Genomic DNA, 16857 nt, shown 5'->3' on the forward strand with positions numbered 1-16857 from the left:
AGCCTACACATGAGTAACAAGTAAAATAAGCTGCTCCTGAAGAAATTGATTATCGTTTGTTAATCCTTAATAAAATATTTTTTAACAATTGCAAACTTCTATAACTCGAAAAATGCGCTGCCTCAGGCGGCAGCAAGTAGTTGCAGCTCCTGGCGTTTTGCCATATTTTCTGACTTTTCAAGTGTATTTTTGCTTCTTTACATCTTTTTTTTGTGCTACTTTTGGCTCACTGCATCCACGCCGAGAAGACACCTTCGATCAGCTCCTGGCTCTAAAACCACCATCCTCCGCAATCGGAGTGAAGCCTCAACTGCCGGAGGAGCTTTGGAAAAGATGCCGTGGATGCAGGGCAAGAGTTAAACGGCGCATGAAGAAGCAGCGTTTTAAACCCTGTGTTCCCGCGATCATCATGGGGAACATCAGGTCCCTGGCCAATAAGATGGACGAGCTGAAGGCGCTCACACGGACCCAGCGGGAGTACCGGGAGGCCAGTATAATCTGTTTCACTGAAACAAGGCTCAATGGACTGTTACCGGACTCTAACCTTTCTATCGCGGGATTCCACACTGTGCGAGCGGACCGAGACACCACCGCGAGCGGTAAGAAAAGAGGAGGAGGGCTTGCCATGCTCCTTAACAACAGGTGGTGCAATCCGGAGCATATCCACGTTAAGAGGAGCGTGTGCAGCCCTGACGTGGAGCTAATTGGCATCGGACTCCGCCCATATTATTTGCCGCGGGAGTTTTCAAACGTCATCACCATCAACCTGTACATTCCTCCGACTGGCAATGCAGACGCGGCATGTGACGTCATTCACTCGGTCACTGCGGATCTCCAGACTAAACACCCCGCGGCCTTCATGTTCATCACGGGGGATTTTAATCACGCCCGTCTCTCCTCCATCCTTCCCACATTCCACCAGTATATCCAGTGTACAACGAGAGACAGTAAAACCTTGGATTTGTTGTATGCTAATATCACCAATGCATACACCTCCACTGCACTCCCTCCACTGGGCAGGTCTGACCACAACCTGGTCCTGCTGTCCCCATCATATACCCCTGTGGTGAGGAAGCAACCAGTCACTGTGAGGACTGTAAGGATGTGGTCTGATGGTTCCATGGATTGCCTTCGGGATGCTCTGGAATCCACAGACTGATCTGCTCTGTATGATCCACATGGGGAGGATCTGGACGGACTTACAGACTGTGTTTCGGGTTACATGAATTTCTGTACGGACGACTCCATCCCCACCAAAAAGGTTCGCTGTTACCCTAACAACAAACCCTGGGTGACAAGTGACCTGAAGGCCCTCCTGAATGAAAAGAAGAGGGCCTTTAGAGACGGAGATTGCTCTGATCTCTGGAGGGTCCAAAAAGAACTGAAACACCGTCTGCAGGAATGCAAGGACCCCTACAGGAGGAAGCTGGAGGAGAAACAGGAAAGAAGCCGGACCAGAGACGTGTGGAGTGGAATGAGAGCCATCACTGGTTTTCAGAGGAAGGGGAAAGGAGCAGTAGTGGGAGCTGTGGACCGAGCTAACGAGTTCAACCAGTTTTTCAACAGGTTTGACTCTAGCTCCCTCTCCCACTGCTGCCCCCCCCACTCCTCCACTGAATGACCATAGCTCTCCTTCACCCCCCTCAGTCCCCCTGTCACCTCTGGAGTCTTCAGCCTCCTCCCCTCAGCTGACTTCAAGCACCTACTCCACTACACCCCCCACCCCCCTAACTGGACTATTTATCACATCCAGCCAGGTCAGGAGAGAGCTGGAGAGGCTCAACGTGGGAAAGGCTGCTGGACCCGATGGCATCAGTCCGCGGGTGCTTAAGAACTGTTCCAGCCAGCTGTGTGGAGTTCTGCAGCACCTGTTCAACCAGAGCCTTCATCTCCAGAGGATCCCAGTGCTCTGGAAGACATCCTGCCTGGTCCCAGTGCCAAAGAAAAACCATCCTGCGGCACCGAGTGACTACAGGCCAATAGCACTGACCTCCCACGTTATGAAGGTCATGGAGCGGCTGGTGCTGTCACACCTCAGACCTCTGGTGAGCCCCTTTCAAGACCCACTGCAGTTTGCATATCAGCCCAAGGTTTGAGTTGATGATGCTGTGGTACACCTGCTGCAGAGGGTTTACAGCTCCCTGGACAAACTGAACACCACCGTGCGAGTCATGTTCTTCTGCCTTCAACACCATCCAGCCGAGACTGTTGAGGGCCAAGCTGGAGAACATGCAGTTGGAGGCTCCCCTGGTTGCGTGGATTGAGGACTACCTGACAGGTCGACCTCAGTTTGTGAGACTGCAGAGCTGTGTGTCTGACACCCTGACCAGCAACACAGGAGCCCCTCAAGGAACTGTGCTGTCTCCATTCTTATTCACCACCTACACTGCTGACTTCCAGTACTGGTCTGAGTTCTGTCGCCTCCAGAAGTACTCGGATGACACAGCTATAGTCGGGTGTGTGGAGAACAGACAGGAGGATCAGTACAGTGACCTTGTGGACTGTTTCGTCAGGTGGTGCAAGGAGAATCACCTCCAGCTGAATGCGGCCAAGACAAAGGAGATGGTGGTGGACTTCAGTGGGAGTAAGCTTCCACCCTCCCCAGTCTGCATTAGTGGAAAAGATGTTGAGATCATCACATCTTACAAGTTCCTGGGTGTCCATCTTGACCATAAACTGGAGTGGTCCACGAACACTGAGGCCATTTACAAGAAGGCCATGAGCAGACTGTACTTCCTGAGGCGACTCAGGTCCTTCAACGTTTGTAACAGGATGCTCCACATGTTTTTCCAGTCTGTCATGGCAAGCACCATCTTCTTTGCTGTAGTGTTCTGGGGTGCTGGCATCAAAGCAAAGGACGCCAACAGGCTGGACAAACTCATTAAATAACTGGTTCTGTTGTTGGTTCCAAGCTAGCCAGCTTAGAGGAAGTGGCGAGAGACAGAATGTTGGCTAAACTGCTGACCATTATGGACAATCCCTCCCACCCTCTCTTTGAAACTGTGGACACACTGAGAAGCAGCTTCAGCTGTAGACTCTTGCAGCCCCGCTGCTCTAAGGAGCGGTACAGGAAGTCATTCCTGCCATCTGCCATTAGGCTATATAAGTCCTCCATGTCTAAAAGGTGAAAGGAAAACACCTTGGTGCTTTTTCTAAGGCTCTATTTACATCTTTGTACATGTTTGTATATAGTCTTTTTCTGCTGCTATGTGTGTATATTTGTTTACATTTATATTTATTCTGCTGCTATGTGTGTACATTTGTTTATTTATATTTATTCTGCTGCTATGACTACTTATTTTTATAAGTTAGTTACATTTTATTGATCATTTGAATTTTGTATTGATCTTTTAGCAGTTTTATGGTGTTTTGTGCTTTTCATTATTATTGTTGCTTCTACAACTGAATTTCCCTGCGGGGATAAATAAAGTTTATCTTGAATCTTGAATCTTTAAATACATTGCAAGTTAAAAATAAATGTATTTATTTTATTTCTGGTAACAGTTCATTGAGTGTTTTGCAGCGTTAAACATTAAGTCCACCTGCCTCAACCTCAAGACCACTCCAGAAACAGTTAAAAGGGACATTGGTAATAAATCCTCTTAATGCTGACCATGTCAGATATAATAGGCAAAGGTGGACCCCAAAATGCAATGAGTCAGGAACTTAGTTATATAAAGCAGTTTATTAGGCCTGCAGTAAGGTCCTCAAAGCAGTAGGAGGAGTCCAAGAGTTCTTCTGAGAAGAGAGTCAAAGTTAATATTGTAAATCCTCAAAGAAGCGGAGAGAAACTTGACGCTTAATCCACTTCTTTAATAAAGCGAGATCCATTAATCCATAAGAGAGAAAGGGGAACAGTCTCACCAGGGTGGCAGAAATATCCAGAGGAGCAGGCAGGGGCGGCAAGACGTGGACGAAAAAGAGGGTCGGCAACACGGAGGTCAGAGTGGATCCAAGGCGGAGGTACCGAAGGGCGAAGACGGGAGCGGGAGTCCAGAGCATGAGCAGGGTCGAGAACAAGGCAAAAACAGCAAGGCGGGCGCACTGGGAAACTTCAGGAAGTTGACCACAATCCGGTACTGAGTCTGGAGAAGAAGAGTCTTAAATAGAGGAGCATGCAGGTGTTCAGAATGAGCAATCAGACAGGTGAGGGTGGGGCAGAATCATGACAGTACCCCCCCCATCAATGATCGCCTCCAGGCGATCCATCAGGGTGATCAGGATGGTCCCGATGAAAGGAAGTGATGAGGTCAGGATCCAAGATGAACCGCGAGGGAACCCAAGAACGCTCCTCAGGGCCATAGCCCTCCCAGTCAACCAGGCATCGGAAGCCCCTGCCACGGCGCCGTGATCTGAGCAGGCGGCGGACAGTATAGGCAGGACCACCGTCGATGAACTGGGCGGGAGGAGGCTGACCGGAGGAGGGCGTCAACACGCTGTCAACCACTGGTTTGACCCGTGAAACGTGGAAGGCAGGATGAGCCCTGAGGGACCTGGGCAGACGAAGACGAACAGCAGCAGGGTTCACAACTTTCGAAATGGGAAAGGGCCCCACAAACCGTGGGGCCAACTTACGAGACTCCAGTCGTAATGGCAGGTCAGTGGAGGATAACCACAATCGTTGTCCCACGGAGTACCGGGGGCAGCTGACTGTCTCCTGTCCGCATATTTCTTGTATCCAGCCACGGTACGCAAGAGTGTCTGTCGCGCGGTCCTCCAGGCCCTATGACATCGTCTCATGGAGGCCGCAGCTGATGGAACCGAAACCTCTCTGTCCTGGGGTGCAAAAAGGGGTGGCTGATAGCCGTAAAGAACCTGGAAGGGGGAGAGAACTGTGGCAAAAGAAGGCAACGTGTTGTGGGCATACTCAGCCCAAGCGATATTCTGCGACCAGGTAGAGGGGTCTCTACTGCACAGTAGACGGAGGGTGGTTTCCAGTTGCTGGTTGAGGCACTCCATTTGGCCGTTCGACTGGGGATGAAATCCAGAAGACAAACTGACGGTGACGTCCAGCAACTCACAAAACTCAGCCCAGAATTTGGCAGTGAACTGAGGCCCCAGTCAGACACAATGTCTCTGGGCAATCCATGAATCCTGAAAACATGTTGTTTGAGGACCTCAGACATTTCTTTGGCAGTGGGCAACTTAGGCAAGGGGATGAAATGGACCATTTTGGAGAACCTGTCCACCACGGTACACACAGCGGTATAACCATTGGATTCAGGTAGGCCAGTAACAAAATCCATAGAAATGTGCGATCAGGGTCGTTTAGGAACAGCAAGAGGTGCAACAGACCTGCAGGTGTTTTGGGCATAATCCAGGCAGGCCGACACAAACTCCTTGACATCTTTCACAAGGGAGGGCCACCAGAACCGCTGTCTCACCACGTGGATGGTACGTGAACTGCCGGGATGACAGGTTAGTTTGTATGGATGACACCATTGCAACAGTCTTGTTCTCATATTGTAGGAACGTATAGCTTGTCAGGTGGACAAGCAGAGGGAGCAGGGGTGTTTCCGAGAGCCTGGGTGAGTTCAATCTCAGCTAGGCGGGCTGAGGGCGGAAGGATATAGTCAGGTTCTGGGGCTGAATCAGGTTCCTCATGGCACCGGGAGAGAGGCGTTGGCTTTTCCATTTCTGGATCCAGGTCTATAAGACATGGAAAAGTTGAATCTGGCAAAGAACAGAGCCCATCTTGCTTGTCTAGAGTTCAATCGTTTGGCAATTCTGAGGTATTCGAGATTCTTATGATCGGTAAACACCAGAAAGGGATCTTGAGTGCCCTCTAGCCAGTGTCTCCACTCCTCGATAGCGAGTTTTACGGCAAGCAGTTCGCGATCCCTGATGTTATAGTTGCGTTCTGCCGGTGATAGACGTCGGGAGAAAAAGACGCATGGATGGACCCTGTTGTCAGTGGGTTCGCGTTGTGATAGGACCGCTCCAACTTTGCAGTCAGATGCATCCACTTCAACAATGAACTGCTTGAAGGGATCGGGCATGATAAAAATAGGAGCAGAAGTGAACAACATCTTTAAACGGTTAAAAGCTTTCTCTGCAGAAGGGGGCCATGAAAATCGGGTTCTAATGGATGTCAGAGCATGAAGGGGGGACGCCACTTGACTGTAATTCCGTCTAAAACGGCGGTAGTAATTAGCAAACCCCAGAAACCGTTGAAGTTGCTTGCGATTCTGGGGAGCGGGCCACTCGGCGACTGCTGAGACCTTGCGTGGATCCATGTGGATCTTGTCAGGGGATATGACGAGCCCTAAAAAGGTGGTGGAAGAGGTATGGAACTTGCTCTTCTCAAGTTTGACAAACAGCTGATTTTGCAGCAGACGCTCCAGCACCTTACGTGCATGCTGCACGTGTTCGGTCTCAGTCTTTGTGAAGATTAGGATATCGTCAAGGTAAATAAAAACAAACTGATTTATCATGTCGCCTAGAACATCATAACCAAGTTTTGAAACATGGAAGGTGCATTTGTTAATCCGAATGGCATGACACGATATTCGAAATGTACGATAGGGGTATTAAAGGCAGTTTTCCACTCATCTCCTTCGAGGATACGAACAAGATGGTAGGCGTTCCGGAGGTCAAGTTTAGTGAAGATAGTAGAACCTTGGAGCAGTTCAAAGGCGGAGTTCATGAGGGGCAAGGGGTAACGGTTCTTCTTCGGTGGAATCCCACCAAAAATCATCAGCGCCATTCGCTGTATCTGCGATGACTCCGCAAGCTATGTCTCAACACAAGACGGAGACACGGCACCATTTACCGTGAAGACCGGAGTCTTGCAGGGCGATACACTTGCGCCTTTCTTGTTCATAATTGTTTTGGACTACGTCCTCCAAGAATCCTTGACCCCAGAGCTTGGTGTAACTTTAAAACGGCGCCAAAGCTCTCGTCATCCTGCACAGTATCTGACTGATCTCGACTATGCTGACGACATTGCACTATTATCCGACACAATCAGGAATGCACAGTCGCTTCTATCAACTCTGGAAGGTGTTGCCACGGCAGTTGGCCTTTCCATCAATCAGGCGAAAACTAAATCCGTTCTCATTAACCAAAATGCAACAAATGAAGTCCTGACGCTTTCCTCCGGACCAGTGTATTTTGTGGACGACTTCTGTTATTTGGGCTCCTGGATTTATACCACAGACAAAGACATTGCAACCCGTAAAGCCAAAGCTTGGGGAGCTGCTAACAAACTCTGGAGGATATGGAAGGCACAGAATCTTGCTGACGACTTCAAGAAGAAAATCTTCAGAGCCACCGTAGAATCCGTTCTCTTGTATGGATCCGAATGCTGGTCGTTGACGGCTGCTCAAGAACGTTTTTTAAACGGTACATACACACGGCTGCTGCAGAAGGCCCTGAATGTCTCATTTCTCTCTCACACGACCACTGTCGACTTATACGGTTCCATTCCACCCGTCAGCTTAACAATACGTTCAAGACGCCTGCGGTTCGCTGGTCATTGTGCTCACAGATCTGACCAACCAGTACATCTCGCTCTATTCTACAACCCGACTGGAACATTAAAACCTGGTGGTCATCGTCGTATGAACTACATTCGTACACTACTACGTGATACCGGGCTACCAACTGCCGATGATATCTTGCGGGCGATCAACGACCGCTACGCCTGGCAAAAGATCTGTAACAACGTGGGGGTCGACGTCGCAGCTCCAGTTCCGACGTAGAACAAAAGAAGAAAGAAGGTTCAACCCCCGATAGTCTATACAGGGGCGCAGGCTCCCATCTCTCTTCTTAACAAAGAAGAAACCAGCTCCAGCTGGGGATGAGGGGGGTCGGATTATTCCAGCAGTCAATTAGTCGTTAATGTATGTCTGCATGGCTTGACACTCAGGCGCTGATAGGGAATGGAGGCGGCCCCAAGGTGGGGAGGTACCTGGTAGCAGATCAATCCCACAGTCATATGGGCGGTGTGGAGGCAAGGATGTAGCCCGTGTTTTACTAAAAACAGCCTTAAGGTTGTGATAAACTGAGGGCACGTTGGACAGATTAGGAGACTGGTCCTTCTCTGAGATAAGAACTGGGTGTTCTGGTGCTGCGGCCAGGAGACAAGACAAAGGACAATTGGGTCCCCAATTTAGCATAGTGTTGCTTTGCCAATTGATATGAGGGTTATGATCTCTCAGCCATGTAATGCCAAGAATAACAGGTAGGACGCTAGACTGAATAACATAGAAGGAACGGTTCTCGAAGTGGTTGTCAATTTGAAGTCTGATACGTTCAGTTAAATATTGGCTAGGATGGATCAGGTGGTTGTCAATAGCATGGACATTGAGGGGCTGAGAAAGCTGAGAAAGAGTTTTAACAGGTATCTTGAGTTCTTTAACTAAGCTTTCATCAATAAAATCAGCATCGGCGCCAGAGTCAATGAAGGCAAAAAGTTTAATAGGGTGCGGTTGCACGTGAAACCTTACAGGAAGACCAATCGGAGAGGTAGAGGTTTGAGTGGCAGATCGGCTCAGCAACGGCCTCCCCTTCTGCACTGAGCCACGTCTTTTACTGGACAATCCCTGACCTGGTGTCCTTGGTTTGAACAGTAGAAACAGAGCCCTTGTCTGTAGCGTCTCTCCAGTTCTTCTGGTGTGAGGCCGGTCCTTCCGAGTTGCATGGGTTCTGCACTCTGCTCGGATCCGCTCTAAGCTGGGAGGGAAGACAGGTTAGGTGCAAATACGGTGCATTGTTTAAACAGCATTCAACACTGGCGTGTATTTTCTTTAGAAGCTGCTTTCCCACAGACAGTTACGTGAGGTGAAGTTTACAGCTGGTGAGGCACTGACGTCATCGCTCAGATTTACAAACCGATGAGTTTCATTTCAACATTTTCCTTCCATTTGCAAAGTGTAGCATAGAAACAAATTTTTACTTATAAATAAAGTTAATGCGCAGCTCCTTCTAAAGAAACATGAAAATCCTGTTTGTTGAAGTCTTCCTTTTCTTGCTTCAGTTTTAAGTCTCTGTCTCAGTGAAGATCATTTTCAGCAACGAGTCTCCACAAATTCCTGAGTTTTGACATGTAATCCCCCGTTTAGAAAAGAACGCTAAACAATATTAAAAAAAAAGACTGGACAGATGAACTTGACTTGCTATCGTAAGACCAAGATGGCGGCCCGTGAACAACGCGAGGCTCAGCGTCTCTCCAGAATCTGCTATTTAGCGGTTTTCTACCTACTCCTGACCGGATTACTTGGCCGAAACTGCTCTGCGTTGCTGTCCTACAGCAAACAGGAGCTCCTGGATTTATGGACAAATAACTTCGACAGCCGTATCAACATTCAGCTGACTCCAGATCTCCAACACCGGAGGCTGCCCACTCCTCCCGGCCGGGCGGAAGTGCACGCAGACGGCGCCGAACGTAAACAAAGGCAGGGTAAACGCGGAGGCCGATGAGCTAAGCTAAAGCTAACATCGCACCGGCTCCCACTGCCGAGCATTTTCCTCGCCAATGTCCGTTCTTTAGCGAACAAAATGGACGAAATACGGCTTTCCATCACCAACAACAGACGGATAATGGATACAAATGTCATGGTTTTTACAGAAACATGGCTTAATGACAGTCACCCAGACAATGCTATTGAGTTAGCAGGCTGTCATCTACACCGAGCCGACAGGATAGCAGACGACTCCGGCAAGACCAGAGGTGGAGGTTTGTGCATTTATGTTAACAAAACGTGGTGCATGGACTCTACTACTACCGAGAGACACTGTTCATCCAACGTGGAGTTTTTAATGGTCAAATGCAGACCTTATTACCTTCACCAAATTCACCTCCATTATAATCACTGCAGTCTATACCCCCCCGGATGCTAATGCTAAGGTGGCTATGAAAGAACTTCATGCTGCTGTTAGCAAACATCAGAAGATTCATCCTGAAGCGGTTTTCATTATTGCTGGTGACTTCAACCACACCAACTTGAAGTCAGTCCTCCCCAGATTCCACCAACATGTGTAATGTAACACCAGAGGGGACAAGATTTTGGACCATGTCTACTCCAACGTGTAGGGAGCATACAAAACAACACCTCTCCCCCACATTGGACAGTCAGACCATCTCTCCCTGTTCCTCACAAGAATGCAGACTGGGCCAGATTCAACCACACAGACCTGAACCAGTATGCTTCATCTGTGCTGGACCACATCTCCACCACTGTAGACAGCGTCACCAGCCACAAACAGATCACCATGTACCCCAACCAGAAGCCATGGATGACCCGGGACGTCCGTCTTCTGCTTAAAGCTCGGAATACCGCCTTTAGGTCAGGAGACGTGCAGGCCTACAGCGCAGCGAGGGCTGAGCTGAAAAGGGGAATCAAGAAGGCCAAGCAGGCATACAAAAGGAAGATAGAGGAACACTTCTCCAACTCCAACCCCCGACGTATGTGGCAAGGACTTCAGATCATCACTGACTACAGGACCATCAACCCCTCCCCCACCTCATCTGACGCCTCCTTCCTCAACGAGCTCAACAACTTCTATGCTCGCTTTGAGAGAGGGAATGTGACAACTGCAACCAAAGCAGCTGTGACTCCAGACCACCAACCACTGACTCTTTCAACGACAGACGTAGGAGCAGTGTTGAGCAGGATTACAGTTAACAAGGCTGCTGGTCCTGATGGGATCCCCGGACGTGTTCTAAGAGCATGTTCTGGAGAACTAGCAGGAGTACTGACGGACATATTCAATCTGTCCTTGGCCTGTGCTGTGCTTCAAATCCACCACCATTGTACCACTACCAAAGAACTCCAACCCAACAAATCTCAATGACTACCGCCCGATAGCCCTCATCCCCATCATCACAAAGTGCTTTGAGCGGCTGGTCTTAACGCACCTCAAGTCATGCCCCCCCCCCACCTTGGACCCCCACCAATTTGCATACCGGCAGAACAGGAGCACAGAGGATGCAGTATCCATAGCACTGCACTCTGTCCTCTCTCACCTGGACAACAGAAACACGTACGCCAGAATGCTGTTCCTGGACTTCAGTTCAGCCTTCAACACAGTCATCCCTTCACAACTAATGGCAAAACTCACAGACCTTGGAATTGGCTCCCTCATGTGCAACTGGTTACTGGACTTCCTGACCAGCCGCCCCCAGCATGTCCGACTGGATAACCTCTGTTCATCCACAATCACCATTAATACAGGCGTACCCCAAGGCTGCGTGATGAGCCCCTTCCTCTACTCCCTCCTCACCCACGACTGCAAACCTGTCAACAGCTCCAACGCCATCATAAAGTTTGCAGATGACACCACGGTGATCGGCCTCATCAAGGACAATGATGAAGCTGCCCACAGGGAGGAGGTGGATCGTCTGGTAGATTGGTGTGACATCAACAATCTGCTGCTCAACACAGAGAAGACCAAGGAGCTTGGACTTCAGGAAGAACGCTGACCCACACGCACCCATCCACATCAAAGGGAAGGTGGTGGAGCGTGTGGACAGCTTTAAGTTTCTTGGAGTTCACATTTCTGAGGACCTCTCCTGGACAACGGCATGCTCCAAGGTGGTAAAGAAAGCTCACCAACGCCTCTTCTTCCTGATGACTCTGAGGAGGAACCACCTGTCCACCAACATCCTGGTAAACTTTTACCGCTGCACCATCGAGAGCATCCTAACCAACTGTATTACAGTTTGGTACGGGAGCTGCTCTGCTGCAGACCGGAAGGCACTGCAGAGGGTGATGAAAATTGCCCAGCATTTCACTGGAGCACCGCTTCCTGCCATAAAGGACATCTACAAGAAGCGATGTCTGAAAAGGGCAGGAAAAATCATAAAGGACTCCAACCACCCAGCACACGGACTCTTCACTCCTCTGCCCTCTGGCAGGCGTTACAGGAGTCTGCGGACTAAAACCACCAGGTTCCGGAACAGTTTCTTCCCAACTGTTACCACACTCCTGAACTCTGCCTCCTGACAACCTAGCCACAACACCACTCTGACTGTATTTTTTTGTATTTTTTTTTATTTTCCTAAATCACTCACAATAACAATGGACTGATCACCACTACCTGCATACTACCTGCACTTTATATGTTGAATTTCACCTGTACTGTTTTCATACTGTAAATACTTGTTTATACCTCTCACTGCTATTTATTCCACTTTGCACATTGTAGATACATATTTATACCTGCTAAAGAACTCTGGATGGATGCAAACTGCATTTCGTTGCTGTGTACCTGTGACATGTGCAGTGACAATAAAGTTGAATTCTATTCTATTCTATTCTTATTCTATTATTCTTTTGCCATGGAGTCTCATTTTCCAGTTTCTACAGCGCCCTCTGCCTTGAGGCAGTTGCACTGCAGGCCTCACTTTGTGTATTTCTAAAGTGCATTTAGCACATAGAAAGCTAAATGAGTCACAAACTGACACGAATGTTTTCTGACAGATGGAGAGAAATAGAAAAGTTAAATAATAAAGCATTTTTTGACAGAAACATCCATGCGTGAGCTGGAGCTCCATCAGTGTGAGCAGAGGGGAGGCCCGGGCTGCTGCTGCCTCACCTGCTGATTTCTCCTGTATTTGATCAGGAAACTCATTATAAATTTGCTACTTTTTTTTATAAAAGATACATTGAAAACCCACACATTGAAAGTAATCCTAGAATACACGTCTACAAAATCATATTTGACTTTTATTTTTAATGATGAAAAAGTATTTTCGTCTTATTTGAATTATGTATTTTTACAGCACTTGCAAAACACTCAATAAACTGCTAACAAGGATGCAATTGATACATTTATTATTAACTTACAAGGTATTAGTAGAACATCGGAAATGTTTACAAAAATTTTTAAAGGATTAAGAAAAGCTCCTTAATTTCTTTATCAGCAGCTCAATACCACATTATTGATGCTTGTTAATGTCTTATAAGTAATTTATTGAGGAATCTTATTCTAGAGCGTTACTGAGACTCTTTCCGGTTGAGACCTACCCCAGCAGACGTGGAAGAGATCCGTATACAACAAGACGGACACACACCAAATGAACCAACAATGTTTTTGCTCGTCAGGCTCCGCCCAAGCGCCCGGCCCTAAAAGGAAGAGTGAAAGAGAGAGTGGGCTATAGGTTGATAGGGCAACTTCATAGAGCTAGCCCTCAAACTCACTTATATACACACACACACACACATAAAAACAGGATAATTGTGGGTTCCCTGGGACAGCGCTGCACCTCTCAGCTGGTCCTCAGTCCAACCGAACTGAGTAGGGGGATGATGCTGCTGTAATAAAGGACAAATTCAATGACACACAACAAACACTTTCAATAATCTGAAGTTAAGGTCAAATTTAAGTAATAAGAAAACAAAAGAAACAGCATTAAGGTAAAGGGACTAACAGACTAATTTAAACTAAACAGAAACTATTTATTTACCCAAAATACATCAGAAAGTTACATTTTTGATTAAGAAAAAAGAAAAACAAATACAACTTCAAAACTAAACAAAAAAAGAGAAAAAAAAGTTGCTCAAAAAACTACTTTAGCTTGACTGCTTGGCTTTAAAAATTAAAATGGTTGAAAATATGAAGAAAATGGCCACAATGATCTCTAAAATGTTTGCTGATACTTTTTCTGGACTAAAACATAATGTCAGCTTTGCAAATACAACTATGAGTAACTATACAAACAGAGCATTGTTTCTGACTGTAAACTAACATGTTTAATGTGACTGCAGATAAACAACCAAGTAAAGAGGATGAAGAAAATCTGCATCTCGTTCTTTCTTCTCCACGTCCTTCCTGCAGTCTACGGACATTTGGGCCTCAGACCAGCAAAATTCACACAATACAATGTTTGGATGACATGGGCAGACGCACAGGCTATCTGCCAGAGAAATAACACTGAAATGGTCACAATTTATGATGAACAGGAAAATGACTTCTTTAAAAAAGGTGGAGGCTGGATTGGACTTCGCAGAGAGGATGGCTCGCATCCATGGAAATGGTCTGAAAACAACCAGATGACAAACTATGAAAACTGGAAGAGTGGTGGTGGTAAGCTGCACTAACACCATTAACCATGTGAACCGTGTGTTCAAGTTCGTGAAGCTCTCTGGCACAGGAGGACCAAAATTTGATTGCTGCCAAATTTTTGAAAAGACTCAAGGATTGTTGCTTTTTACAGGAATAAAGGCACAAACATTTTCCTGCACAAGAACCAAATCTGAACCAAAGAGCTCCTCTTGCTGCTATTCTCTCCTCCTGGTTTGTGTCCCGAGAAACGATGGCTTCTCGAGGTCAATTGAAAGAGAAAATGTGTCGGACTGCATGGTCCTGTGGAGAGAATGACATAACTAAACACATAAACACACCTGTGCATTGTGATTCTGGTTAAATCTCAGATACTTTCTTTAAACAGCTGTGAAAAATAGAAACATCTGCTGTTCAATGCACTTTTACAAAAAGAATATGGATTCTATTCTTTTCTAATGTTCACCACCACAAACACAGAGCAGGTCTGGAAAGTTAATGGAGCAACAGTGTAAAAGCGGCTCATGTCTGGAATTCCACAGGCGTTCTGGTTCATTTGAATGAAGGGGCTAAACAAACCAGAGCTTTTAGATTTTTTGCTCTGCTTTGCCCTCATCTTCCTCAAGAATGGCTTACATGCACCTGCTGCAATGTCCTGAAAGATGCTGAAAATATCTGCTGCATACATGCTCTGGAGATCCTCTGAGATCCAGGTTCTGCTGTGAAAAAGAGTTTGTCTGATTTTGCACATCGATGGGCTTTAAGGGTGGATTTATGATTTTTCAGCAAAAAACATTTTCACAGTAGCATACATATTTAGAATACTTTGTGAAATGAATTAATGGTATGTGAATAAAATCTCCATCCATTTCCTTTTTCTTCAGAACCTCACCATGGCTGCGCATTAAAGTATCGCAATGAATCCAGATGGAGAACTGATGACTGTGACAAAGAAAATCTGTTCATGTGTTATGAGAGGTTGCTTCTAGTAAAGGACAACAAGACATGGGAGGAGGCCTTAGAGCACTGCAGATCTCTGGGGGATGAGGAGCCACCGGGCTGGAACCACAGCTACGATCTGGCCACCCTGATGACTGAAGACGACATCACCTATGCTCGTCAGAAAGCTCAGCTGGCTTCTTCCAATGAGGTGAGCTTCTTCCTGCACTGCTGCTGTTGGCAGCTTCTCCAGCGTCTAATGGTATCCAGTTTATGTTACATGTTGGCAGGTCTGGATCGGCCTGCGTTTTCTGGGTCATGCCTGGTTCTGGGTGGGTGGAGAACAGGTGCAGAACCAGGATTTTCCCAGCTGCCCAGCCTTCAGGTGTGGTGTCTTGGAAAAGGGCAGTGGTGTCTCCTTCGAGATTCGAGACTGCAGTGAAAGAAGGAACTTCTTCTGCTACAGGAGCAGCTAACTGTAACCATTTACGTTTGAGTACACACGTCTCTGAGCTTCCCCTTTAAACATTGTTGGCAAATTCACTCTGAACTGTCTAGGGGAGAACGTGGGGCTTCTCCAAGAATAAAATGACGAGAAGTTTCTATAGTTGGACGTTTTGTGTGCTGTCAGTTAGTTTGAAAATCTTTTTCTGTTTAAGATCTCTGCTGATTGCATTCATATTTCATTTTGGCCCCCAAACAAATGTTATTTATATTCCCAGAGCAGAATGCAGATTTGCTTGCTTTGATAAAAAACTAAAGTAAAATCTCAAGCTAACTTCATGTTGGATTTTAGTGTTTTCCTGCTTCACTGTATGTTGTAAAGTTGACAATAAAAACTAGACTTGTGTGTTAGTTGCTCAAACATAAAGGGATAAAATCTATGCTTAAATCTGGTGGAGCTGGATGTCTGGACAATCTACAAAGATGCCTAGCAGACATAAAATCATGGATGGAACTGAACTTCCTCAGTCTTAATGAAAGCAAGACAGAGGTTTTTGTTTTTGGTAAAACCAAGTAGCTGACAGGTTGCTGCAGTGCTGTTGGCCCCCTGAACCCGTCAGTCGCTCCTTTTATCAGAAATCTTGGGGTAAATCTTGACAGGCATTTTAAATTTGACAAGCAGGTCAATGCAGTAGTCCAGTCCAGCTTTTATCACTTGAGGCTAATCAGTAAAGTTAAGCCTTATCTTCCTCCTCATGCATTGGAAGTGATCCATGCTCTGACCTTTTCAAGACTGGACTTGTACATTTGCATTGACCAGTCTCTGCTCCGCCGTCTCCTGCTGGTCCAAAATTCAGCTGCCCGCCTGCTAACGGGGACTAGACGGTGTGAGCACATCACCCCAATTTTACGCTCTCTTCACTGGCTGCCTGTGTCTTTTAGGATTTTTTTTAAAGATTTTACTCCTTTTTTTTTTAAATGTCTGCATAGTCTGGCCCCTCATTATCTTTCTGAACTTTTACATTTTAACCGTCCGCGCCGAGTCCTCAGATCTGAAGATCAAATGTTGTTAAGGGTTCCCAGGACTCGGTTTGTGACCAGGGGAGACAGAGCCTTTTCAGTTGCTGGTCCCAAGATCTGGAATGCGCTCCCCCGTTCTGTCAGGTCGGCCAGTTCCGACAGTGATTTTAAGTCACTTTTAAAAACGTATCTTTTTAACCAGGCTTTCAACTCCAGAGTGCAGATTTATTGGGTCAGCTAGTTTTTATTGTTTGTTTTATTGTACCTCATTATGTCATTGTTTTTTTGCTTTTATTGTTTCTTTTTGTTGTTTATTGATTTTATTTCTATGTTCAGTACTTTGGCGATGTCAGCTTTTATTAGTGCTTAGCAAATAAATTGATTGATTCAATTGAATTGATATGCTTTTGTCATTTTATTGTTATGTTAAATACAAAAGACATGTAA

At 46.6% G+C, this 16857-nt stretch overlaps 1 protein-coding gene across 1 annotated transcript; it reads left to right on the plus strand.

Annotated features, from left to right (window-relative positions):
- Positions 1-13919: 13919 nt before the first annotated feature.
- LOC112138385 lies at positions 13920-16806 on the plus strand. Its single transcript, XM_024260945.2, has 3 exons — positions 13920-14031; positions 14892-15157; positions 15237-16806. The coding sequence occupies exons 1-3, from the start codon at positions 13998-14000 to the stop codon at positions 15420-15422; spliced, it is 486 nt and encodes a 161-aa protein (XP_024116713.2). The 5' UTR covers positions 13920-13997; the 3' UTR covers positions 15423-16806.
- The last annotated feature ends 51 nt before the right edge of the window (positions 16807-16857 follow it).

The sequence above is a fragment of the Oryzias melastigma genome, unplaced genomic scaffold, assembly GCF_002922805.2.
Source record: "Oryzias melastigma strain HK-1 unplaced genomic scaffold, ASM292280v2 sc00160, whole genome shotgun sequence".
NCBI lineage: Eukaryota > Metazoa > Chordata > Actinopteri > Beloniformes > Adrianichthyidae > Oryzias > Oryzias melastigma.